Raw genomic sequence first — 26,700 nt, forward strand, 5'->3', positions numbered from 1 at the left:
TAGTTTGGGTCAGAAGGGGAGGTAGATGGTTGTGATTGCTTCATTTCTTTTTCAAAAACAACCTCTCTATCTCCACTCTACTCAACATCACTTGTGAACCAATACTTTGTATGTTATTATTGTTGTTGTAGTATTTAATGAAACTAAGAAAATAATAGTTTGGTTGTAGAAATCTCGATAAATTTGAAGTCAAACTTTATCATTTATTCTGATTGGGAAAAAATAGAAATTCAAGGACATAGCAGACCAAAGAAAATCTTCAAAGAGTAGGACTCTAAACATTGTTTGCAAGTATATAACTATAAAAAGTATGAGTAAATCCTTTTAACAAATTACTCCTTTCATCTCAAATCACTATTTTTTACTATATTAATATTTGAAGAATCGATTTTCTTGAATCTAGAATTTATCAAAAACTTGAGGTCGGTAAATATCCATTCTTTCTAGCTCCACACGTGGGATTATATTGGGTACGGTATTATCGCATTGATATTATATTGGGTACAATATTGTCATATTGATATAAGAAGAACGACAACTTATAATACTTTTCAGGAAGATTTTTAATATTTAAGTTTTAAATTTCAAATTTTAAATTAGTCAAATTAACTTAAGAACCTTAACTTATAATACTTTTCATGTAGTTTTTGAATTTTTAAGTTTTAATTTTTAAATATTAAATTAGTCTATCCAATATAATATTTCAAAAATTAGTCAAATTAACTTTCGAAAAGAATGATATTTTGAGAGGAGGGAAATATTGTGATCATAGAATTAATAAATTAGTTAATTTGAAAGTGTTCAAACCGTAAGTCACGGCTTAGGAAGAGGAAGAGAAGGTCTTGTAAGAAGAGACTATCAAGGAGAAAAACCAAAAACACAATATATATATATATATATATTGTCATCAATGCCAAAATCATTTATCGTTGATATATTTACCTATGTGGGATCAGAAAATAGATGTATTCAATATTTACACTAAACTATATACAACGTTTTACCATAACTAGCTAGGGTAGAAACTGTAGTTTAGTTTATCATAACAAAACTATATACTTTGATTTAGAACAAGAAACTGCTTTTACAAGTTGAAAAACACATTTCCTTTTTTAAACCTTGTAATTCTTTTTATATTAATTAGCCATACACAAACAAATTACAAAAGATTTTCATATGACACCTATTGAGGATGGTGACTAATTTTCCTTTTTGAAACATTTAGGAGGGAATGGTACAATATATGGTAAAGGCAAGAAAAAAGTTATTAAGTCCAACTGTTTACTGCCCACATTCTCGTGACCATAATATATATGAAAGCATCATTCCTAAATTCCCCACTATCATTTTTACTCTATATATTCTCGTCGCTTGGTATGATGTATAAAAATTGTATTGAATAATGTATATTAGAAATAAAAAGCTTAGAAAAGTATTGTATTGTTAATATCATGATTTATTATTTATAAGAATACTATTAAATTTACTTATTCATATTAGTGCATTCATCTTCTTAAAAAATTGAATTTGTCCTTACGACAGAATCACAACCTTATATCTCTCTTTATAGCTTATGATCAAGAGTTTTTGATAACATTTTCTTCAAAAACAATTTCCATCCTATCTAACACATCCAAGAAAAGAAAGGAGTTGTAAATGTTGGTATTATATAAGTGGTTCTCAATTGCTCCAGAGCCAAGTGGAGCAAATACGGTTCATCCAAACTTTCTTCGATACAAAATTACATGGTAGACATATGAAATCTCCTTAATTTCTCTGTGTTTTCTGTCTAGCGCAGGACTTATAGGATCACAAGTGTTTCCTCACTAGAAAATCCGCAAATTCGATCAATTACTCTTTATGTTTTATCAGCACACATAAATATATGTTCATCAAAAGCATATACTTCATTTTTTCTTCTTCTTTAGTATATGATTCGCCTCCTACATAATCATAAGCATCGAACTTTTTTTCCATTAATTATAACAACGAGATCTATTATCATTTTTTTTTATATGTGCTCTAAACTTTTCATATTTTGAAATCCCTTTATAAAAATTCTAGCTCAATCACATATTTTTATTATGAAATAGTCCAAAATGATGCAAAATCATATTTCTTAGCATGACACTTAATTTTTGATGTATGCATGAATTTCATTGGATCCAATACGAATATCAAACACAGAATAAAACGATCAAAGCAAAGGAAAACAGAGATAGTACTAGTAATTCTTTGGCACTATACAAATAAAAGCTACTGCATTACAAACAAAACCACATCAATTTCACATAAATCAGTTAAAAAAAAAAAACACATCATGCTTTTTTTTTTTTGGTTCAGCCAAAGAAACTGGGATCATATCCATTGCTAGAAGTAGCAAGGATATAATAAGCAACAATATGTCCAATAGATCCCCAAGCAAGCACATCAACAATATTGAATCCAACTGGATCATTAGATTTTAACAAACTTATATATTCCTTAGCCCTAACATCTCCAGCTTCAAAGTGAGAAATTCCATTCTGAGACGGCACTTGTTTCGCCACATTTTCTCTCTGGAAATTAAAGAAAACGAACCTTCCAAGGAAAAGTGAAAGCCCAGTGCTCAAACTGATGACAATTGATGGGTTGAGTTCAGCTTTCACAGCGAGATTTCGGGTTTTTTTAGTGATAGGTTTGAAGGCGATGGGTTTGTTGAGGAAGAGGGAAGAGTCAGTGGGTTTGTTGAGTGGTCTGAGACCTTGGAAAGTTGGTGCAGAAAACAGAGCTGATGCCATTTTTGAGTTGTGTGGAGGTTGGGGATTTGGAAATTGTTATTGATGCAATGCAAATTGGGGAGTATATGTGGTTATTGGGGATTTCAATAGGATTTGATTTGGAAATGAGTGAGGGGAAATGAGGGGAAGTAGATTTTTGGAGATGAGTTGGCTTTCATTTATTGGTTCTCTGTGGATTACAGATCCTTGTAACTTGTAACCCAACCTTTTCTTTTTTCTATACTAGCCATATATTTCCAAATGAGTTTAAGTTATTTACACCGTCAATATAATGAAAAAAATAAGTTGTGCGATTAGACTAATTTTACTTATTTTTAATTCATGATATCTAGTTAAGGATGGAGGATCTCATATGTTTCATCCAAAAGCGAATTCAGAATTTAAAGTTTATGCAACTCTACGATGACCTTAAGTTGATATGTATAGTAGATTTCTTAGTTTATGTGAGTGTTTAACGAGTTAGGGATGAAAAAAAGATTTGTGAAACTTGTAGTCTGAAATTAGTTATAGATATTTGTAAGATGGTAAAATGAAATAAAATTATTACTAAAAATATGTCATTACTATTCACATGGATGATATAAAGAAAAGAAAAGAGTGTCACGTAAAGTTGAGAGCGAAGGAGTACCACATTGGATGGTCAATCCCCCGCTCACCACAAGTCTTATAGGCAGTGGCTGAGCCAATATTTTTACTACGAATGTTCATAATCTGAAGAATTTAACACACAAACTAGCTGAAGGGGATGAACCCCGACTCTAGGGTGGCTCCGCCCCTGGCTTATAGAAGTAGTAGTTTACCTTGATAGCACTCACGTTAGAATAGTCACGTAGCTATGCAAATAAGAAACACCAACTTCTACACCTCTAAAAATCCATACAACACATCATAAAAGAAGATTGTCACAACAATTGACATCAATTTCACAGGTCCTTCTAAAGGCTTGTAAAACAGAGTTTATGTCTATGCAAAATAGGCCACCAACCAACATGGAAAGTTACATTGGTTGGCCTATGCTATAGAAAAAAATACTTCGTTTTATCGTTCAAATGACTGAAGATCGTCTAGCTTTCTGTATATCACTACACTCTACATCTTCTGTGCGCACAATTTCTTATGGGACATAGAAATAGCACAACAATACAACAAATATAAACCTAAATATACCTTCAGAGTGCTCATATCATTGCATCAAGGTATGAATAGTTGTGTCGTCGTCCAAACTCAAGGAGGCTACCAAATGTGCGATTCCTCAAGCCAATGAAAAGGGACTCTGTATCGGGACTAAAAGACACTCCTGATATCTCACCGAAGAAATCAATTTCTTGCTCCACCTCATATCCACTTTTAACATCAAAAACATGGACAAAATCTGCAGACTCTGCCATAACCATAAATCTGCCATCAGACGTGTAGCTGATTGACCGAATAGCTCCAAGGTTTCCCTTCAAAACAGTGACTGACTTGGACAAGTTCCGACAATCCCATATTCTGCACGTTTTATCCTGGTTCCCAGTTGCAAAAGTTCGGCCATCAGGATGCCACGCTGATGCAAATGAGTAGTCCACATGTCCAGACAAATGAGAAAGAGCCTATAAAAAAATGAATTTTGTTAGCGGACCACCCATCGACCTCTTATTATACTCATAATTCGTGGTGCAGTACGTTTGAGATGTGCAAACATACCATTCCATTCCTGGAGTCAACCAACATTCCTTCGGGATCATCCCCAACTACTATGAGAAGCCTACCATCAGGGCTGACTGATGTATGCTGTGACCATTAAAAGGGGAAAATGATTTAGTAATATCAAAACAAAATGTATCAAGCGTCAAAAAGATACTATAAATGAGACAGGTTCAGGCATAGACTAGTCGCATACAGACTTACATTCACTGGCCAGGGTAAATGGAAATGGTTAAACAGTTGGAATGTCTCCATATCGAAATCTCTAACTCCACAATCATTATTTGAAGCGAAAAAATGAAGTGCACCACTGCATTGAAATAGATATGTAATTTAGCTTCATCCTCACTAAGAAAAGAAAGTATACCCTTATCGATCAAGAGAGATTCAAGCAATAAGCAAGATGATGCAATACCTGACAGTGTTTTTAATCTCAATAGCAGTGGTAATGGCATCATCATCATACGTTGGTTGAGAACAAAAGCAAACTCCAGGCTTATCTAAATACTGCACATAATTTTAAAAATACATAAGCCTTTTCATGTTTAGCATATTTGATAGCAAAAGTTAAACATGTAAACGAGGGCGGACAGTTCTAAGAACATTCATGACAAACCTTGACGATAAGTTCTCCTTGTAATCCACCAGCAACAAGCAACTTATCATTCACAGCGAGAGTGCTTACTTCGGTGTGTGTAAATCCCTCTGAATGGCTTTCAGGATGTTTCTAATAGAGAAAGAGAAGAAGAAACGAGTGAAAAGGAGGTCCTGATATAATCAAGTTAAGACTATAAATACATTAAGTGAATTCGATGTACAAAATTACATACCTCACATGGCGCTACATGCCCTGATAAATCAAGAATGTCAGTTTTCACGCAGGTCAAGGATGACCAATGCATGAGAGAAAAATGTGATAGTAGGTACACATCATGCTTAGAAGTTGCGGAGATCATATTCCTCAGCTATGTCGAAAAATTTGAAAAAGGAATTGACAGGTTATTCAAAATGTCGTTCAACTTATTCTCTAAGAAATAGAAGAGTTGACAACAGCTCTGAATTTACCTGAGTGTGAGAGAACGTTGGTATAACGGAACTTGCATTATATCTGAAATCATAGTATAAACCGTCTTTCTTTGTGGTTTTGCACTCCTGTTGACAAACAAAAGGGGAAAATTACACCAAATCAACATTGAATACAACATTTTTTTCATCCAAACACATTACTTATAAAGTAATTAAAATACCTTTTCTGATGTCTCATCAGATTGAGGAATATTTTCGTAGTTCTGATATTCTTGTAGCCTTCTTTGCCTACGTATCTCCCTGGTTACGATAGCCCTTTCCCAGGGGATCCCTTGAATATCTCTGCCATTCCTCACATCAACAGCCGAAATATCTTTCATTCTATAATTCTATTCCAGCAGAAGAAGAAACAACTCAATAAAGTTCAAACATTTGAAGCAGGATATGATACATCTAAGGCGTGTACAAATGGAACAATTAAATTTTCATAATGAATTGACAAACCATGTCTGTTTCTTGCAACTCATCTATATACGATTCAACGTCACTCAATTCTACGTCTAGGAACTCATCTACATCCGAACCAATGCCATCCAAGTCTATGCCTCGCCTTTCATTTACATCCGAATCAAAGCCATCCAAGTCTATGTCTTGGAACTCATCAATAAAAACATCTAGTTCTTCCATTTCATGTTCATCTGCTACGTAATCAACATCATCTCCTTGTTGATGGAACATGTTACACTCCAACTAAATGATCTACAACCAAAAATCATGAAAGTTAACTTTAACAACAACAAGAATATACCCAGTGTATTCCTACATGTGGGGTCAGGTGAGGGTAGAGTATATGCCGACCTCACCCCTACCTCATAGAGCTAGAGGTAAAACAAGGCATAACAAATAATAAAGAAAGTGTAACATACCATACAAAGCAGAATAATGTGATAAACGAAGCACAAAAACTACGATAATAATGCTAATACTATCTATCCACCAAGCCTACCCCGCACGAGAGCGAGACAACACTCAACTACCTCCAACGGTATAAAGCTAAATCAATTCAACAAACTTCAACGGTTCGTATAAACAACAAATTACTTGTATACATAGGTGATCACAAGGTAAATTAATTATTTATCTTTTTCTCTATAAATAAAAAGTTAAACGTCAAAAACACACATAAAGTATTCTAGTTTATTAGATGTACGATTTTTCTATCTGAAATATAATCAACATATCAACAATAATGATATCTAAGATATAATAAGTGAAACAAAACTGATATCTTAGATAAAAAAAACTTAAACATCTATTAGTTCAGGTATAAAACTCAAAAAATTCAATTATTTTAGATGTGTTTTTCGACCTTTCACTCCGAAAAAAAACAATCGCCTAGAGAAGATAGAGGTAAAAGGAGTGTTAAATTTCTGACCTTGAGTCGAAAATCTAGGGTGCTTGTTTTTTTGCCTGTTGATTACGATAGATTTGAAGAGGCCCAAAAAAATTCAACATATGTATGCTTATATGCTAAATTTTTTTGATGTTATTACATTCATAAATCACAATGTCCGTTTGTCTGAATTTTTATATTTTTTTGGTTTCCTACATGGTTTAGTATTAGTATTTGCGCCATATAAAGCTCTTGGTTTCCAACATTGTTTAGTATTAGTATTCGCGCCATATTAAGTTATTAGGATATTTTTTCCTTATTTACGATTTACAAAATATAACAGATATATATGCATCGTAACGGGTGTGCATTTGATTTTTCAGTTTGATTCTGTACTATTTTGTTCAGGTTTTTCGATTTTTGATTTTGAAAAAGTGTAATCCAATATTCCAAACCAATATAAATTTGGTTTTTCTCTTTTCAGTTTGGTTTTTTACTTCAGTTATTCGGTTATGTCAATAATTAATAACATAATCAATGTTATATTTGCAATTTAAAGTATATACAAGGAGAAGTGATAATTAATACTGAATCTCTCCAGTTCAATTATTATTATGAAGTTTACTTGCATAAAGGTTAATCAAGGCGGAGAATTCCATTGTTTTGAATAAATTCGCATTACAAAATCACTCAATACTAAAAAAGTTTCAATTCCACGATTTAAACTTTGCAATCTCTAAATAAAGGTGGAGGGATCTCATATGTTCCATCCAAAAGTGAATTTTGAAATTGAAGTTTATGCAATTCTAACAACAATGCTCTCAGTTTTATCGCTCAAATGACCGGAAATCGTCTAGCTTTCTGTGTATACATCTTCTGTGCTTACAATTTCTTATGAGACATACAAATAGCACAACAATACAACAAATATTATCTGCTAACTATGTTTACTGGTGCAGCCTTCATATCATTGCATCAAGGTATGAATTATTGTGTCGTCGTCCAAACTCAAGGAGGCCATTCCATGCAGAACTCTTCACGCCAATGAAAAGGGACTCTGTATTGGGACTAAAAGACACTCCTGATATCTCACCGAAGAAATCAATTTCTTGTTCCACCACATATCCACTTTTTACATCAAAAATGTGGACAAAATCTTCATGCTCTGCCATAGCCATATATCTGCCATCAGACGTGTAGCGCATTGACACAATAGGTCCAAATGTACCCTTCAACACAGTGACTGACTTGGACAAGTTTCGGATATCCCATATTCTGCACGTGTTATCCTCATTCCCAGTTGCAAATGTTTGGCCATCAGGATGCCACGCTGATGCATACGAGTAGTCCACATGTCCAGACAGAGAAGAAACAACCTGTAAAAAATGGATTTTGTTAGTCGACCTCTTATTATACTAATAGTTCGCGGTGCAGTACATTTGAGATGTCCAAACATACCATTCCATTCCTGGAGTCAACCAACATTCCTTCGGTATCATCCCCAACTACTACGAGAAGCCTGCCATCAGGGCTGAGTGATGTATGCTGAGAGCAGAAAAAGCGGAAAAGGATTTAGTAATATCAAAACAAAATGTAAACCACTGTAAGATCTTTGTATCAAGATAGGATAGATACTAAAAACAAAACAGGTTCATGCATAGACTAGTCGAATACAGACTTACATTCACTGGCAAGTTAAAATGGAAATAGTTAGACTGTTGAAACGTCTCCATATCAAATTCCCTAACTCCAGAATCATTGTATGAAACAATAAAATGAAGTGCACCACTGCATAGAAATAAATATCGCGTTTACCTTCATCCTCACTAAGAAAAGAAAGTATAACCTTATTGATCGAGAGAGGTTCAGGCAATAAGCAAGATGATGCAATACCTGGCACTGTCGTTAATCTCAATACAAGTGGTTATGGCATCATCATCATCATATGTTGGCCGAAAACAAAAGCTAACTCCAGGTTTATCCAAATACTGCACATAAAGGAAGTCCTAAAACCAACGGTATTTTAAAAAAAGAACAGTTGTAAGGACATTAACAAACCTTGACTATAAGTTCTCCTTGCAATCCACCGGCAAGAAGCAACTTATCTTTCACCGCGAGTGTGCTTACTCGGGTTGCAGTAAATCCCTCTGGAAAGCTTTTAGGATGTTTCTAATAGAGAAGAGAAAAAGAGAAAGGATTGAAAAGGAGGTCCAAACCAATTTATGATAAGTGAATTTGATGTACAAAAATACATACCTCGAGTGGTACTATATGCCCTGAGAAGTTGAGAATCTCTGTTTTCGTGCAGGTCAATGATGACCAATGCACGGCAGACAAATTAGACATGAGGTACACATCGTGCTTAGACGTTGCCCAGACCATATTCCTCAGCTATGTTGCAAAATTTGGAAGAAGAATAGATGAATTATTCAAAATGTTGTTCAACTTATTCTCTAAGTAAGCTCCTAATTTACTCCACACACAAATCACAACAAAGATCTGAAACTTACCCGGGAGTTGGAGAACGATGGTCTAACGGATCCTGCATACCATCTGAAATCGTATAAACAATCTTTCTTAATGGTTTTGTGCTCCTGTTGACATACAAAAGGGCAAAATGACACCAAATACACATTGAACACAACATTTTTTTCTTCTAAACCATTTAGAAAGTAATTAATATACAAGTTTGTATTACCTTATCTGATGTCTCACCAGATTGAGGAATATTTCTTCCACGGTTCCCATAGATTCGTAGTTTTCTTTGCCTAACATCCTCCCTGGTAGTTTTCGTAAACCATGGGATTCCTTGAATATCTTTGGCGCCACTCCTTACATCAGACGCCGAAACATCTTCCATTCTATTATTCTATCTATTCCAGCAGAAGAAGAAACAACTCAAACATTTGAAGCAGATTCATACTTAAACATGTTGTTTAATCTGTATTACGAGAATACTTATAACGATAACTTAGGAAATTATTCCCCTCAAGTACACAAGGTTAATAGAATATATCCTCTCCCAGGATAGACTGCTGTATTGGTACCTAAACGGCTAAACCACGGTGAACAAACCACTCAAAGGTAATCACAACTCCCCGAAAAAGTCAAAACCCACAACCTTACGGAAAGTCGCAACTTTTCATAAAAGTTACAACTCTTCAGAAAAATCGCAACTTTTCATAAAAATCACAACTCTTCATTCTTTATTCACACCTTTTAAACCCAACAAAACAAGGATACGATACATCTAAGGTGTGTACAAACGCAACACTTAAATTTTCATGTCCTCTAAAGTCTAATCACCTCTTTCATTTACTTCTTTGACCTACCTCTAACCCTCTTTAAACCTACCCTTTCCAACCTCTCACACCTCCTCCCTAAAACATTTGCGCTTCCTCTTCATATGTCCAAACCATCTCAGCCTCATCTTATCCACCATAGAAGTTACTCTAGAATATAAAGGTCGCGAATTAACTACATTCCAAAAACATCTTCACATTAAATATCACAGAACATCCATTTAAAGAAAGACACATTTAGTTTTGACCTCCTGTCACAACATGGTTGCAAGAAGACCATGAAAAACACATAAGATTGTTCCAACAGTATAAGCTAAATCCATTCAACAAAACTTTAAAGGTTTAGTACAAACAACCAGATGAATGATAACACCAAATTACTTGTAAGGTGACAAGGTGAATTAACCATAGCATTCCACACATTATTTATCTTGTTCTGTTTTTTTTTTAGAAAAAGTTAACAGTCAAAAACACATTAGATGTGCGATTTTTCTATTTGAATTATAATCAATTTATCAACAATGATAACATCTGAGATAAAAAAAGTGAACAAAACTGATAGCTTAGATTAAAAAACTTAAACATCTATCAGCTCAAGTTCAGAAATGAAACTCGAAAAGTTCAATTATTCTAGATGCATTTTTCGATCGTTCACTCCGGAAAAAAAAAACGATCGTACAGAGTAGATAGATATAAAATGATTGATGATTTTCTAACCTTGAGGCGAAAATCTAGGTGATTGTTTTTTTGCCTGATTGCGATAGGTTTGAATAAGAGGCGGAGAAAAATATAATAAACATATGTTTGCTTATTACTAAATTTTTTATGTTATTACATTCTCAAATCACAATGTCCGTTTGTCTCTTTTTTTTTGTTTTCCAAGTATTAGTATCCACGTCACATAAAGTTCAGTGGGAAGTCTTTCTTAACGATAAATTAAATCACACTTCTTATTTAAATTCGCGCCATATAAAGTTGTTACGGATAATTTTTCCTTTTTACAATTTACAAAATATAACGGATATGGAATATGCAATGTACCCTTAGATATGGATATATATGGAATATAATGGATATGGATATGATACTAGTATTCGCGCCATGTAGAGCGGATTGGGAAGTGTTTCGTAATGGTTAATCACATTATAGTTAAATTCGCGCCGTGTAAAGTCGTTAGAGATATTTTTTCTTATTTATAGTTTACAAAAGAGAAAATGACCAAAAGCCCCCTAACCTATAGCTGGATTCTCAACTGCACTCTCATACTTCACGGGGTTCTATTACCCTCCTGAATTATTTTAAAATGAAATAAGTAGCCCCTTAAAACGTCATATCTAGATATGTGTCTTGTGGGGAAATACACTCGCTTAACACGAGTATTTCACCCGTTGATCTTTTTTAAAAGACATTTTTTTCTCATTCTTCTTCGACCTTTCTTCTTCATTCATTTTTTAGCCCTAATTATTTTGTGAGTACTTTAATTTGGAGAATATATTGGGGGGTTAAATTGGGGATTTCTTTATTTTGTCTTCTCCGGAGGGATATGTCGCCACCACCGGCATAATCTGGGAATTTCGATGTCACCACCATCTCCACCTATGCCTTTGTTATTTCTCCACCTTCACCATTAGCTCCTCCACCTACTCAAAGAGTTCCCCGCCTTTTCTTTCAAAGAATAAAGCTCGAAAAAAAAATATCGACATCACCATCAAGACCAACACCACCAAGACCATTATGAATCTAATTTAAGCCTATCACCAAAGGAGAAAAAGTTTAATCGAGGGTAGAAGACACAAGTACCCCCTAGACTATAACCGAAATCACAGAGATACACCTTAACTAAACTAAGGTCCTATTACCCTCCCTGAACTCATTTTGTTTTTGTAATTTTGTACACCTTTTGGCTTATGTGGCACACCCCGTGACTCCACACAGTTGAGGCGCGTGGGAGATATTTGGATGCCACGTAAGCCAAAAAGGTGTACAAAATTACAAAAAAAATGAATTCAGGGAGTAATAGGACCTTAGTTTAGTTAAGGTGTGTCTCTGAGATTTGGGTCATAGTCTAGGGAAGTACTTCTACCTTTCACCTTTAAACGAGTGAAGAGACTCTGATTAATGTTTGTGGGTACATATTGCTGCACAATTTTATATTCTGTGTGATGGAGTTTTTTTGTAATCAAGAGAAGGTAATTGCTTGTTGGAGAATCTAGAAAACAAACTAAAAAAAAACATGAGGGATTAGGATCAACATGTAAAAAATATTTTCTGTGCTTACAATTTCTTATGAGACAAACAAATACACAACATACAACAAATTTAATCTGCTGACTATGTTTACTGGTGCAGCCTTCATATCATTGCATCAAGGTATGAATTGTTGTGTCGTCGTCCAAACTCAAGGAGGCCATTGAATGCGAAACTCTTCACGCCAATGAAAAGGGACTCTGTATCGGGACTAAAAGACACTCCTGATACCTCACCGAAGAAATCAATTTCTTGTTCCACCACATATCCACTTTTTACATCAAAAATGTGGACAAAATCTTCATGCTCTGCCATAGCCATATATCTGCCATCAGACGTGTAGCGAATTGACATAATAGGTCCAAATGTACCCTTCAACACAGTGACTGACTTGGACAAGTTTCGGATATCCCATATTCTGCACGTATTATCCTCATTCCCAGTTGCAAATGTTTGGCCATCAGGATGCCACGCTGATGCATACGAGTAGTCCACATGTCCAGACAAAGAAGAAACAGCCTGTAAAAATGGATTTTATTAGTCGAGCTCTTATTATATACTAACAAATCGCGGTGCAGTACATTTGAGATGTCCAAACATACCATTCCATTCCTGGAGTCAACCAACATTCCTTTGGGATCATCCCCAACTATTATGAGAAGCTTGCCATCAGGGCTGAGTGATGTATGCTGAGAGAATAAAAGGGGAAAAAGATTTAGTAATATCAAAACGAAACGTAGACCACTGAAAGATCTTTGTATCAAGATAGGATGGATACTAAAAACAAAACAGGTTCATGCATAGACTAGTCGAATACAGACTTACATTCACTGGCCAGCTAAAATGGAAATAGTTAGACTGTTGAAACGTCTCCATATCAAATTCCCTAACTCCAGAATCATTGTATGAAACAATAAAATGAAGTGCACCACTGCATAGAAATAGATATCGCATTTAGCTTCATCCTCACTAAGAAAAGAAAGTATAACCTTATCGATCGAGAAAGTTTCAGGCAATAAGCAAGATGATGCAATACCTGGCACTGTTGTTAATCCCAATACAAGTGGTTATGGCATCATCATCATCATATGTTGGCCGAAAACAAAAGCTAACTCCAGGTTTATCCAAGTACTGCACATAAAGGAAGTCCTAAAACCAACAGTATTTTTAAAAAAGAACAGTTATAAGGATATTGACAAACCTTGACTATAAGTTCTCCTTGCAATCCACCGGCAAGAAGCAACTTATCTTTCACCGCGAGTGTGCTTACTTGGATTGCAGTAAATCCCTCTGGAAAGCTTTTAGGATGTTTCTAATAGAGAAGAGAAAGAGAGAGAGGATTGAAAAGGAGGTCCTAACCAATTTACGATAGGTGAATTTGATGTACAAAAATACATACCTCAAGTGGTACTACATGCCCTGAGAAGTCGAGAATCTCTGTTTTCGTGCAGGTCAATGATGACCAATGCACGGCAGAAAAATCAGACATGAGGTACACATCGTGCTTAGACGTTGCCCAGACCATATTCCTCAGCTATGTTGCAAAATTTGGAAAAAGAACAGATGAATTATTCAAAATGTTGTTCAACTTATTCTCTAAGTAAGCTCCTAGTTTACTCCACACACAAATCACAACAAAGATCTGAAACTTACCCGGTGGTTAGAGAACGATGGTCTAACGGATGATCTTGCATACCATCTGAAATCGTATAAACAATCTTTCTTAATGGTTTTGTGCTCCTGTTGACATACAAAAGGGCAAAATGACACCAAATCCACATTGAACACAACATTTTTTTCTTCTAAACCATTCAGAAAGTAATTAAAATATAAGTTTGTATTACCTTATCTGGTGTCTCACCAGATTGAGGAATATTTCTTCCACGGTTCCACAGATTGTTTCGTAGTTTTCTTTGCCTAACTTCCTCCCTGGTTACATTGGTACTCCTATACCATTGGATTCCTTGAATATCTTTGGCGCCATTCCTTACCTCAGCAGCCGAAACACCTTCCATTCTATTATACTATCTATTCCAGCAGAAGAAGAAACAACTCAATAAAGTTCAAACATGTTGTTTAATCCGTATTACGAAAATACTTAGAACGATAACTTAGGAAATTATTCCTCTCAAGTATCCGAGATTGATATAATATATCCTCTCCCAGGATAGAACGATTTTACTCACTCGTGTATTGGATTGGTACCTAAACCACGGTGAACAAACCACTCATCGGTAGTAAAGTACACTGAATTTGTTTGTGCAGAATAGACAGTAGTGTGAATAAACTCTTATGATGCCTTATCGGAAAGGTCACAACGCTCTGGAAAAGTCAAAAGTCACAACTCTTCATAAAAGTCACAACCTTACGGAAAAACACAACTTTTCAGAAAAATCGCAACTCTTCAGAAAAGTCGCAAAATTTTCATAAAAATCACAAACTCTTCATTCTTCATTCACACCTTTTAAACCCAACAAAATAATGATACGATACATCTAAGGTGTGTACAAACGCAACACTTAAATTTTCATGTCCTCTTAAGTCTATTCACCTCTTTCATTTACTTCTTCAACCTACCTCTAACCCTCTTTAAACCCACCCTTCCCAATCTCTCACCCCTCCTCCCTAGAACATCTGTGCTCCTCCTCTTCATATGTCCAAACCATCTCAGCCTCATCTTATCCACCATAAAAGTCACTCTAGAATATAAAGGTCGCGAATTAACTACATTCCAAAAACATCTTAACATTAAATATCACAGAACATCCATTTACAGAAAAGACACATTTAGTTTTGACCTCCTGTTACAACATGCTTGCAAGAAGACCATGAAAAACACATAAAATTGTCCCAACAGTACTAAATCAATTCAACAAAAAATTAAAGGTTAGTACAAACAACCAGATGAATGATAACACCAAATTACTTGTAAGGTGACAAGGTGAATTAACCATATAAACCTAGTATTCCACACAATTATTTATCTTGTTCTGTTTTTTTAAAAAAAAAAAGTTAACAGTCAAGAACACATTAGACGTGCGATTTTTCAATCTGAATTATAATCAACTTATCAACAATGATATCTGAGATAAAAAAAGTGAACAAAAGCTGATAGCTTAGATTAAAAAACTTAAACATCTATCAGTTCAAGTTCAGAAATGAAACTCGAAAAATTCAATTATTCTAGATACTTTTTTCGATTGTGCATTCCAAAAAAAAAAACGATCGTGCAGAGTAGATAGAGGTAAAATGATTGATAAATTTCTGACCTTGAGGAGAAAATCTAGGTGATTGTTTTTTTGCCTGATCGCGATAGGTTTGAATAAGAGGCGGAGAAAAATATAATAAACATATGTTTGCTTATATACTAAATATTTTTGATGTTATTACATTCTCAAATCACAATGTCCGTTTGGCTCATTTTTTTTATTTTTTGGTTTCCAATATTGTTTAAGTATTAATATTCACGTCACATAAAAGTTCAGTGGGAAGTCTTTTTTAACGATAAATTAAATCACACTTCATATTTAAATTCGCGCCATATAAAGTTGTTACGAATAATTTTTCCTTATTTATAATTTACAAAATATAATGGATATGGAATATGCAATGTACCCTTAGATATGGATATATATGGAATATAATGGATATGGATATGATACTAGTATTAGCGCCATGTAAAGCCGATTGGGAAGTGTTTCGTAACGGTTAATTATAGTTAAATTCGCGCCGTATAAAGTCTTTAGAGATATTTTTTCTTATTTATAATTTACAAAAGAAAAAATGGCCAAAAGCCTCCCAACCTATAGCCGGATTCTCAACTACACTCTCATACTTCACGAGGGTTCTATTACCCTCCTGATTATTTTAAAATGAAATAAGTAGCCCCTTAAAACGCCATAACTAGATATGTGTCTGTGGTGAAAAAACGCACTTAAACAAAGACATTTTTTCTCTTTCTTCTACATTCATTTTTTAGCGTTAATTATATTGTGAGAACTTTGATTTGGAGAATATATTGGGGGTTAAATAGGGGGTCTCTTTCTTTTGTCTTCTCCGGAGAGATATGTCACCGCCACCAGCATAGTATGAGAATTTCGTTGTCACCACCATCTCCACCTATGTCTTTGTCATTTCTCCGCTTTCACCATTAGCTCCTCCACCTACTCAAAGAGTTCCCCGCCACTTCTTTTAAAGAATAAAGCTCGAAAGAAAAATATTCACATCACCATCAAAACCACCACCACCAAGATCATTATGAATCTAATTTAAGCCTACCACCAAAAGGAAAAAAAAGTTTCATCGAGTGAAGAGACTCCAATTAATGTTTGTGGGTACATATTGCCACAATTATATGTCTGTGTGATGGTTTTTTTTTATAATCAAGAGAAGGTAATTGCTTGTCGGAGAATCTAGTAAACAAATTAAAATAAAAAAACATGAGGGATTAAGATCTACAAGTAAAAAAATTTTTTTTTTTTAGGATTCAATTGCATTTGAACCAGATTGAGTTTTTAAATTTGATTCAAATTATTTTTTGGTGATTGGAGATGGTGGATTTGATTTTTTTTTTCAAATTTTATACATGAGAGTTATTTGAAATTTAATCCGATGGAGATGGTGGTAGTGGCGCGACGACTTTGGGATGACCAGGCGGAGAAATTTGGCAGTTGCTACCATGGAGAAGAAAGAAAACAAATTTTAAAAAATAATAATTAAAAATACATATTTTTATGAAATAATATATTTAAAACAAAATTTTAATATTATTTTGACTGCTCACTCTCTCAAAAATGAGTAAATTACATTCACTTTGTCATGTCAACATTTAGGAAGATAATAATTTCAGTTTTATAAAATTCAGGGGTAATAGCATCTCCGTAAAGTATGAGTGTGTAGTTGAAAATTCAACTATAGACCATATTTCCCCCCCAAATTTAGAGATATTATTTTGGGATTAGTTCTCACGCGTTATTCATTTCATTATTTGTAAGCAAATTTTAACTTTTAGTGAGATTCGAAGTGTTTTTTTTTTCTAAAAACCTAATATGAATATTTACCAATATATATATACACAAAAATTGTGAGAGAAATTCTAAACGTAGATATACTAAATCATTATAAAATTATTACGATACTGATTAATCGATTCAGTTATTGATTTAATCATTAAGATGTCAGTAAACACAAAAAAAAAACCATTGAAAATCATTTAGAATCAAAGTGACTAACCAAATGAATGCACATGAGTTGACAAAGTTTAAAAACAAATACGGACACTCGTAGGATAAGAGAAAATCTAAGACCATCAAAAATGAAGGTATGAACTAATTCCTAAGTGAAAACACTTTATAGGCTGATTAGTATAAATACAATTTATTAATTTATCATGGGGTTATCGATTAATCCTTTTAAAAAAATCTAAAATCCTTAAAAATTGATAACCTGATATAAAAAAACAAAAATCATTAAATCAATCATTCATTAGCACACCAAATTGACCTTTTTAACTTTAGCGGAAGATAAAATATAAATCTGGCAAACGTATTATCCACGTGTTGCTCAAATCAGTCTATCTTTGCAAATATGAAGATGAATTTCAGTTCCATATTCAGCTAAAAACTGTTATACCCTCTCCCATTTCATGACTGGAGCCGTGCCACAACAATAAAAACACTACCATGGCTATGTTGTTACGCAAGGTATGGGAATCCGTATCTACTCGTTCCACTTCGAGTAACTCCACCTCAACTGTCAATTCCATGGATCGGTTTGACCAGATGATGATGTATGTACAGACGGCATCCACCGGAGAATTTGATCGGATTCCGTTAGATATTTTCATTCAAATTTTGAAGATTTTAGGGCCAAAAGAGTCTGCTAAGCTGAGTTCTGTATGTAAATCGTGGAAATTCATTGTTTCCGATAATCGGCTATGGATTTACTTTCTTCAGAATCAGCATGAGCCTTGGGATTCTACTTTTTTCTCTGAAACTCACTTGAGATCTGGTCCTCTTCGGTAAATTCCTTTTTACAATTGTTACTTAATCGAAAATTAGTTATGCTTTTGGAAAGTCAAATTAGGTGAACTTCACATGAGAAAAGTTACAATTGGTTTAATCTAATTTAGCTGAACTGAAATATGACAACTAATTTGGGACGGAGGGAGTAGTAGATGAAAGAGTGAATTATAGATGAGGATATCAGTAACTGGTTTGATAAGGTGTATGATTTGTAGGACGTTTCCAAATTCAGTACCAGAACTGTCATTCATGAGTATTTATGGCCAACGTGCTCAAGTGCCCGGTGCTATTATCATTGACGGTGCGTGTATTTCGATATGTTGCACTCGATCTTTTAGTTGGCATAATGCTCTAGTTGTTTTGTTTTACTGATTCGAGGATAAATTCTAATGTAACAGAGTATTATGTGAAATTACAAAGAGAAATGATTTCTTTGAGCTTATTTATCTTTCTGATTTTTCTCACTAAAAGGTGGGTCAGGCTATTGCAAATTTGGTTGGAGTAAGTATAGTGCTCCGTCAGGGAGATCAGCGACATTCTTGGTGAGCTTTCTTATGAGTTTACAGTTGTAGTTGTCAATTTATGAAAATCACTTGCACTTTTGACTATTTGAGGCCTTTGTTGTTCGAACTATTTGTTGTGTTCCATGGGCTAGACAAATTCTCACCCTAATCCTTCCTGAAAAATTGTCCCATTGACAGGAATTTGGCAACATTGAATCTCCAATGTATTCTAGATTGAGACACTTCTTTTCAACAATATACACCAGGTTCGTGTTCCGTTCATTTTTGGTGTCATTTTACATTGGTCCCATCTGACAACATTAGAAGTCGTAAATGTACCTTTTTTCTTAAAGGTGCTTGACCACCTAAACCAACATCCATTGTTGACCAATCTAAACAGGTTTTTGGTTCTCAAACATAATTTGATTTTCATAAAATGCTTTTTAACACCATAATAACAGGCCTCTACGATATTTTTTACATTATTAATTGATTGTAATATGGACATCTGGTTGCCAAAGAAGAATCTGCATCAAAATTTTATCTATGAAAGGACTCTCTTTATCATTATGTTGCCAAAGTGGCACATATCTGATTGTTTATCATATAATTCACTAACAAGATTTCCTCTAGTTATATTATAAATCACCAGTTTTACCCACTAAGAGAGCATAAGGTATAAATGGCTGGATTCACGATGACTTCCAGAATTACTAAAACACCTCATATCTTTTTTAGAGTATTACATATAGCTCCCTACAAACCGGAATTAGAAGATAAGATATGAGCTTGTTACTGAGACCCAAGGTTGCTGGAATCCTTTTCTAAATTTCTCTCTTCTGCTGTTATGGATTCTATGCAGGATGCAGGTGAAAACTTCAACACAGCCGATCATTGTGTCCATTCCAATTTGCCATTACGATGGTCAGTTTCTATTTGGGCGTTGCTGAAAATCCAGTCAAATTTCTGTAAATATAACATATCAATAACTCAATTTGTTGTTTAGAGGGCAAATACTATTTCACAATATATGCATATGTGTCCATTTTTACTTGATGAATCAGCTCATGCAACTCTATTTTTGAACATTCTTCCATTTGACTTTTGAGCAAGAGGGTAAGGTGCTAAATAGGTTTGAATTGTTATCTCACTCAATTAAATCTTCAACTATTAAGAAGTGAGCATAGTAAGATCTTTTCAGTGGCTCTTGGTGCACGTACGAGGGTGTAGTTGGGTTCTCAAAGTTCATCACTATGTTTGATCTCTTATTTTTCTTTCTAACTTCTCTTTACCTATACAGATACTGAATCTGATAAAGCAGCTAGAACGCAGTTAAAAGACGCGATCCATTCTGCATTATTTGACATGAATGTTCCTGCTGTTTGTGCTGTCAACCAGGTAGTACTTATTCATTTCCTTCAACTTCTGTTGGATTTCCAGAGGTGATTAAAGTTGTTAGTTTTGATAATCTTGGTTGTACTTTTAAAAGTTCTAAACTCGTAGAAAAACTTTGTTAGATAACAATCTTGGTTGTACTTTTAAAAGTTCTAAGCTCATAGAAAAACTTTGTTAGATTGAGGAAGAAGAAAACATTTATGTCATTGTTGAGCGACATTTATGAACATGTTACATATAAAGCAGAATCTGTTCCTTTCATAAGCTAGTGTATATCACAGATAAGCTTTTCTTTCACAGTTATCGTGTGCCTTTCCTTATTCAGGCATTCAGCTGTTAGCTGTTGTGGCATGCCCTGGTCCTTAGGTTTATTGGATTTTATCTTTCGTGCCTTAGCATTGGGCTACTCGGCGCTGCTACCACTAATTTAATACATACCCATGTAGCCTCACCCTAATATATTTGACTTCTTTTGTTAATTACAGTAGTTTTCCATCCCTGAAAATTTTAATTAACATAAAATAACAGTACATATTTCTCTTATTTAACGGTTATGGACTTTGTTCAGTCAAATAGCCCCACTTCTCGCTTTCCACTAATAATATCTGATACATATTTGACTAACTAATGAAGTACTTGATGCTTTCTATTGTTAATGGCAAAAACTAAATATTATTAACATGGGGAGAGAAAATGATCAAAATGTCATGACCAACTTGGCAAACTTCTCCTGTTCTCTTTCTAAGATTGTACCATACATTACCAAGATTCTTCCAAATTTTTAGTGATAATCTGATTTTGGATTTATAATAGTATCATAATGTCTTTCTTTCAAAAATTATAGGCCGTTTTAGCTTTATTTGCTGCAAGGAAAGTTTCAGGAATAGTAGTCAACATTGGATTTAACCAGACATCTATTGTTCCAAGTAAGTTTTTATTCATGTACTGGACTTATGGTTGTTCTTTGACTTTATTGTAAACTTGTCTTTATAGAACTCATTCATTTTCAATTCTTTGAACTGTGATAGTTTTTTTGTTTTTTGAGTTGCTAGTAGGATAGTTTAGAAAGTAAGTTTTTATTCTCCAGCTTTCTGAGTTAATCAGCGGTGACCAGACAACCCCTGAGATGAATCACAGATGGGTTCCAATGTTTCTTGTTTACTAATTTCATCTCACATTTGCTTTACTCCTTTTGAATTACCTTATCAAAAAGAAAGTTTGTGCTCTCTAATTGTTTATTCTTTCTGATGATTTAATTTACTCTTAAATTTCTTCATGAACAACTTACATGGATTGCATGTTTTTATTTCTCTTTGTGTCTGCAATTCGATTGCATTGTTTCAATAATTTATGTGTAGCCACTTTGTTGGTATTTTACAGTTCTTCACGGTAAAGTCATGCACCAAGTAGGTGTGGAAGTTGTGGGAATTGGAGCATTGAAGCTTACAGGATTCCTTAAGGAGCAGATGCAACAAAAGAATATTTATTTTGGGTCACTTTACACTGTGCGGACACTGAAAGAGGTATCAACTTTCTGTCCATAGAACATTTAGGGTGGGAAGGAAGGCGGTTTCACCTAGACATGATTCTTTGCACTGTTTCTACCTTGCAAGTTAACAGTTACTGAATCACTTCAAAAATATGTCGTGGTATCATTTTTGTTACTGGAAACCATTTCGCTGTACATAAATTTTTGAACTGTCGTGTCGTGTCCTTCTACTGCCACATCTAGATACTAATAATCTTGAGAAGTGCTTGGTCAGATAATCATAGCTGCAGCACTACTGCATATGCACTAGCTGCGGATAACCTCAATAAACCATGTTAAATGCATATCTTAGTTGTGAGTTCTTTGTGATTTTCTTCTTTACTACACATTGTCGAATTACAATAATCAATGTAAGGTTTGCGAAGTAATCCAAGTTTCTGGAGAGGAATGTGATTACAAATTTAAGAGTTATTGCAGAGCTTCTGCTTCACTTTTTCACTGTATTTTGTTTATTCAAAAATAAAGATGTTAATAGTGTACAAGTTTTTCTGTTCTTTTTATCTTACTAACACAAATCATGTTAGATTCAGTTAGTATTGATCCTGTGACAAACATAGACTTGACAAGCCTAGCTGCATGAGAGTTACGGTTACTTTTTATTTCTTAGTGATGTTTTCAAGTATATTTTCTGAGGTTCATTTGGTTCATATTGCAGAACCTTTGTTATGTTGCGCTTGATTATGAAGCTGAGTTATCCAAAGATACCAGTGCATCTTTTCAGATCGCATCTGAGGGTTGCTTTACACTTTCGGAAGAGCGCTTTAAAACAGGAGAGATTTTGTTCCAGCCTCGCATTGCAGGAGTGTACGTCCATATTACCTTATTCTGGGAACTTTAGTAAGAATTATTGAACAACTCCCATTTTCAATTACTTCCCCTAGGGTATAAAGGCCTTTAAAAAACTGGAGTAGATCCTGTACATGACAAAGTGGATTTGGACTATGTAGTCAATTGGAACCCTGTTGCATCAGGTCTTTCCTGAGACTTATTTTCTTATATGTGAATGGAGAGAGAGATTTGTACTCTGGGTGGGTGGGGGTAGTTCTAGACATCGTAGTATCATTTTGAGGCTACAATCTACTGTGGTCAACTGATGACGCCAATTTCTTGGCTTATATCGTTTAGACAAAGTGGTGTTTTTGAGGATTAAAATGGTGAAACACAATTGACCCCACCCCCCCAATTACCTCAAAAAAGAACAAGGATCTGTAGTATGGAAAATAAGTAGATCTGTGGTCTTGTTTCAGGCGTGCTATGGGTTTGCAGAATGCTGTGGCGCTGTGCATGGAGCACTGCCAGGATGCTGAATTAATGGTTGATGATAGCTGGTACAAAACAGTAGTTTTGGCTGGTGGAAGTGCATGTTTGCCAGGGTTAGCAGGTGAATTGCAACTTATGCTCTTTTTCCCTAGACAATGTATCTGATGGAATCATGTGTTTGTCCGTGTTCTTCTAATTTAGGAAAGTAAAAATCAGAAGTGTTAACAGACGAAATAAAGAAGAAATGCAATCTTCAAGGAAAGTACTGATTTTTCTTATTATGAACTTTATTGCAGAAAGATTAGAGAAGGAAGTGTGTGGACTTCTTCCCCCATGCATGAATAATGGAATCAGAGTACTTCCTCCCCCATATGGCGTAGATTCTGCTTGGTATGGGGCTAAGCTGATTGGCAATGTAAGCTACCCTTTCTGAACATAATTTGTTGCAGTAGTTTTACACTTTTACTCATGCTTATTGACAAACTTGACTTTGACACGATACCTTGAATTGAAAAATTAGTTAATGTTTCTTATTTCCGGTAGAAATCGTATTCCAAATTTGCATTTTAAAATGTAGAAGTCACTCTACCTGCTTAAGATGTCAATTCTTTCGGTTGCCTCTTGCTTAGTTGTTTTTTTTTTTTTTTTGGTTCTTTGAAATTATTTACTTCTGATTTGACTATGATCTCTTCTTTTGAGGAGATTGGTGTAGAAAAAATCAAACTGACAATTAGCCTGTACTCGATTATGAATATTTTGTTCTTGTCGTCATTGAACTAATGTTTATCATATACCTGATTATGATACAAATTCTTTGTCTGTTTACTACAGTTGAGCACCTTCCCCACTTCCTGGTGTGTGATGAAAAAGCAATTTCGTCATAGGTCGAGACGCAAGTTTATGTGGTGATTATTGGGTCAGTGGCACTACAGGTGGTATTGCCAAAGATCAAGAGTTTTGATGTGCCTCATGGCTGAAGAACAACTATTGTATCAATGATTAGATCATTTGTTAAAGATACAAATATAAGGCTATATATACATACGTGTAAGTCTAATGTTATGTCGTTCAGTCATGCGGATCTGCTAAGTATATAATGTACAAAATCTTAGATTATTGAGGTAGTTCCAAATGGAGGGAATATTTGTAAGTTGGACTTCTAGACTTATAATAAAAGAGAACCTTTTTCAGGTTATGTGTTGATACAAGTGCTTGTCACTGGTTAGACAGTTGTAGGACTGACTGGATTTTCAGTTGCTTCATATCCTGTTGGATCTGAAGTTGAATGATGTCGTGTAAACATCAATGAGGAAATCTTGTTGGTATCACTAAATCGCTTCGTCTATATGAATATGAGATTGCTCTTACATTAGGTTGTGTTTCTTTTGAGGTACTTGTCCCGTCTACTTCAGGGGGCAGATCCATGCAACTGCGATTATGTCCTTAAGCCGTGTGTTGTAATCATGTGGTCCTTTTAATATTTCCTGCAGGTACTGTAATTACATTCTGCTGCACCACACACACTGCTCTATTCTGCTTAAAGGAATGCCTTTTCTCGATCAATGTTTCTGTGGGGGTTGACAGCAGTGGAAGAATGTAATTTTACTACGTTGGTATCACTTTTCAGTGTCAATCAGCAGCAGCTATGTTCGCATTCAGCTACATTTTTTCAGAGTCAAATGTATCAGCAAGCTGGTAATATTTTGCATATGCAGTAGTAGCTTTTGCCCTTTTTGTTGTGCTTAAATTTAACCTGGTAGTGTCTTCCAAGGATGTATAATCTTTTCCAGCAACAGATGTTAGTTTTTTTTATTGAATTTTACAATCTTCACAGAAGCCCTCACACATCAAATGAGTTCACCAGATCTGTTGATCTGCTATCCTCCTAATGTCTCATAGACATCTTGAGCTCTGTCATTCGCGATATCACTGACCATGAACTCATGATCAACCCCATCCACCTGAATATTGCTCAAGCCACATCTACTTTCCAAGATTCTATCCTTCAGCAACTTTCTGATCTCGTGATCTTCTCCACTATTAGCAAACAAAGACGCTGCTAGTTTATATCGATCAGGTGAGGGTTCCAAATTGATTAGTCGCTTGAATAGGGGCCTCCCTCTTTCAACGTCGTTATGGATTCTACAAGCATTAAACAATGCACCCAATATGACCGAGTTAGGTGCTTCTGGCATCGATAAAATGAGCTGTTCTGCTTCTGTAAGCCTCCCAGCTCGGCCAAGAAGATCCACCATGCATCCAAAATGCTCAATGGATGGTCTTATTCCGAACTGTTGTACCATTTGATCGAAATAGTGACATCCCTGTTCAACGAGCCCAGCATGAGAACAAGCAGAGAGTATAGCTACAAATACAACTCCATTTGGCTCAACTCCAGACTCTATCATCTCATCGAACAATTGGAAGCATAACTTGGCCTGTCCATGTGTTGCAAAACTCGAAAGGATCACTCCCCAAGTTACAACATCTCTCCGAGGCATTTTCTCGAACAGCTGGTAACTAAACTCAACGCACCCACACTTAGCATACATGTCAACTAACGCAGTACCAAGATTGACACTCACTACAATTTCCCTCTTGTTTATGATATACTTGTGTATCCATCTTCCTTGATCCAAAGCTCCCAACACTCCACAGGCTGATAGAGTGCACACAAGTGAAGATTCATTCAATGGAACATTATAACTCATCATTTTCTGAAATGTGACAAGCGCGTCTTCGTGCATACCATTCTTAACATACCCTGATAACATCGCGCTCCAAGTAGCTGTATCCTTATTTCCCATTGTATCGAATATCTCAATGGCCTCTTCTACCAGACCCTCATTCATATAACCGGTAATCATGGAGTTTAAGGGGCAAATGACATTGTTATGCTCTGAGAATTCATCAAGAACTTGTTTTGCAGATGCCATATCACCAGCACAGGAGTACATAGAGATTAAAGAGCTACAAATATGGGTATTTGGTTCTATTCCCTTCTTGATTATCTGTGCATGTACTGTTTTACCTTCAAGAACAGCTTTCAAATGGGAACAAGCTTTTAGAACAAAAGTATACGTGTGGCTATCCGGTGATAGTCCATCTGTTACTAATCGTTCATACAAAAACAACGACTCTATAGGGCGTTTGCTAAGAAACAGTCCTCTGATCATAACATTATAAGCAAATGTATCAGGTGATTGAATTGATGAGTTGAAGACTAACAATGCATCATCAGTTTCAGAAACTCCAACATACGATTCTACGAGCTTTGCTCCATTTGGAAAACGGTGAATTAATCCATTGAGAATCAGTTGGCCATGTAATTGCTCGACTTCCTTCTTTTCGCGACACATCTGGAGCAACAGAACACTGCTGGGGATTCTATTCCTCTTTCCGCGTTGCAATTCTGAAAAGTTCTGCAATGGTACACGAGCGCTTGTTGAAGCAGCAGCCATTTATTGTAAGTTGCAACTTGTTAGAATTTTCCAGTTGTGTGTATCTTTTTCATTTCCAGAGGAATAGAATACTTG

At 35.0% G+C, this 26,700-nt stretch overlaps 7 protein-coding genes across 7 annotated transcripts in view; 2 read left to right on the forward strand and 5 right to left on the reverse strand.

Moving 5' to 3' along the window:
* The window catches only part of LOC125875684 (THO complex subunit 3), a 163,179-nt gene that overhangs the window by 97,684 nt on the left and 38,795 nt on the right, over positions 1 to 26,700 (forward strand). The gene's annotated exons all lie outside the window — the stretch shown is intronic.
* LOC125875690 (photosystem I reaction center subunit V, chloroplastic) lies at positions 2,204 to 2,863 on the reverse strand. The gene has a single exon (XM_049556710.1). The coding sequence runs from the start codon at positions 2,778 to 2,780 to the stop codon at positions 2,340 to 2,342; it is 441 nt and encodes a 146-aa protein (XP_049412667.1). The 5' UTR covers positions 2,781 to 2,863; the 3' UTR covers positions 2,204 to 2,339.
* On the reverse strand, positions 3,959 to 6,230 carry LOC125875682 (uncharacterized WD repeat-containing protein C2A9.03-like). The gene is made up of 9 exons (XM_049556701.1): positions 6,114 to 6,230; positions 5,714 to 5,881; positions 5,532 to 5,618; positions 5,297 to 5,431; positions 5,083 to 5,193; positions 4,882 to 4,973; positions 4,671 to 4,776; positions 4,467 to 4,553; positions 3,959 to 4,372 (listed from the first exon to the last, which is right to left on the reverse strand). The coding sequence occupies exons 1-9, from the start codon at positions 6,228 to 6,230 to the stop codon at positions 3,959 to 3,961; spliced, it is 1,317 nt and encodes a 438-aa protein (XP_049412658.1).
* Positions 7,848 to 10,327, reverse strand: LOC125877686 (uncharacterized WD repeat-containing protein C2A9.03-like). Its single transcript, XM_049558910.1, has 9 exons — positions 10,259 to 10,327; positions 9,584 to 9,754; positions 9,396 to 9,479; positions 9,142 to 9,276; positions 8,944 to 9,054; positions 8,779 to 8,873; positions 8,568 to 8,673; positions 8,344 to 8,430; positions 7,848 to 8,261 (listed from the first exon to the last, which is right to left on the reverse strand). Exons 1-9 carry the CDS (start codon positions 10,325 to 10,327, stop codon positions 7,848 to 7,850), a joined length of 1,272 nt encoding a protein of 423 aa, XP_049414867.1.
* On the reverse strand, positions 12,540 to 15,111 carry LOC125877687 (uncharacterized WD repeat-containing protein C2A9.03-like). The gene is made up of 9 exons (XM_049558911.1): positions 15,034 to 15,111; positions 14,279 to 14,458; positions 14,088 to 14,174; positions 13,834 to 13,968; positions 13,636 to 13,746; positions 13,471 to 13,565; positions 13,260 to 13,365; positions 13,037 to 13,123; positions 12,540 to 12,953 (listed from the first exon to the last, which is right to left on the reverse strand). The coding sequence occupies exons 1-9, from the start codon at positions 15,109 to 15,111 to the stop codon at positions 12,540 to 12,542; spliced, it is 1,293 nt and encodes a 430-aa protein (XP_049414868.1).
* LOC125875680 (actin-related protein 8) lies at positions 17,997 to 24,359 on the forward strand. The gene is made up of 12 exons (XM_049556699.1): positions 17,997 to 18,453; positions 18,673 to 18,758; positions 18,929 to 18,999; positions 19,159 to 19,226; positions 19,823 to 19,884; positions 20,261 to 20,358; positions 21,200 to 21,281; positions 21,736 to 21,878; positions 22,560 to 22,708; positions 23,152 to 23,285; positions 23,461 to 23,579; positions 23,996 to 24,359. Exons 1-12 carry the CDS (start codon positions 18,116 to 18,118, stop codon positions 24,071 to 24,073), a joined length of 1,428 nt encoding a protein of 475 aa, XP_049412656.1. The 5' UTR covers positions 17,997 to 18,115; the 3' UTR covers positions 24,074 to 24,359.
* Positions 25,042 to 26,625, reverse strand: LOC125877688 (pentatricopeptide repeat-containing protein At5g66520-like). The gene has a single exon (XM_049558912.1). It carries the CDS (start codon positions 26,623 to 26,625, stop codon positions 25,042 to 25,044), a length of 1,584 nt encoding a protein of 527 aa, XP_049414869.1.

The sequence above is a fragment of the Solanum stenotomum genome, chromosome 9 (assembly GCF_019186545.1).
Source record: "Solanum stenotomum isolate F172 chromosome 9, ASM1918654v1, whole genome shotgun sequence".
NCBI lineage: Eukaryota > Viridiplantae > Streptophyta > Magnoliopsida > Solanales > Solanaceae > Solanum > Solanum stenotomum.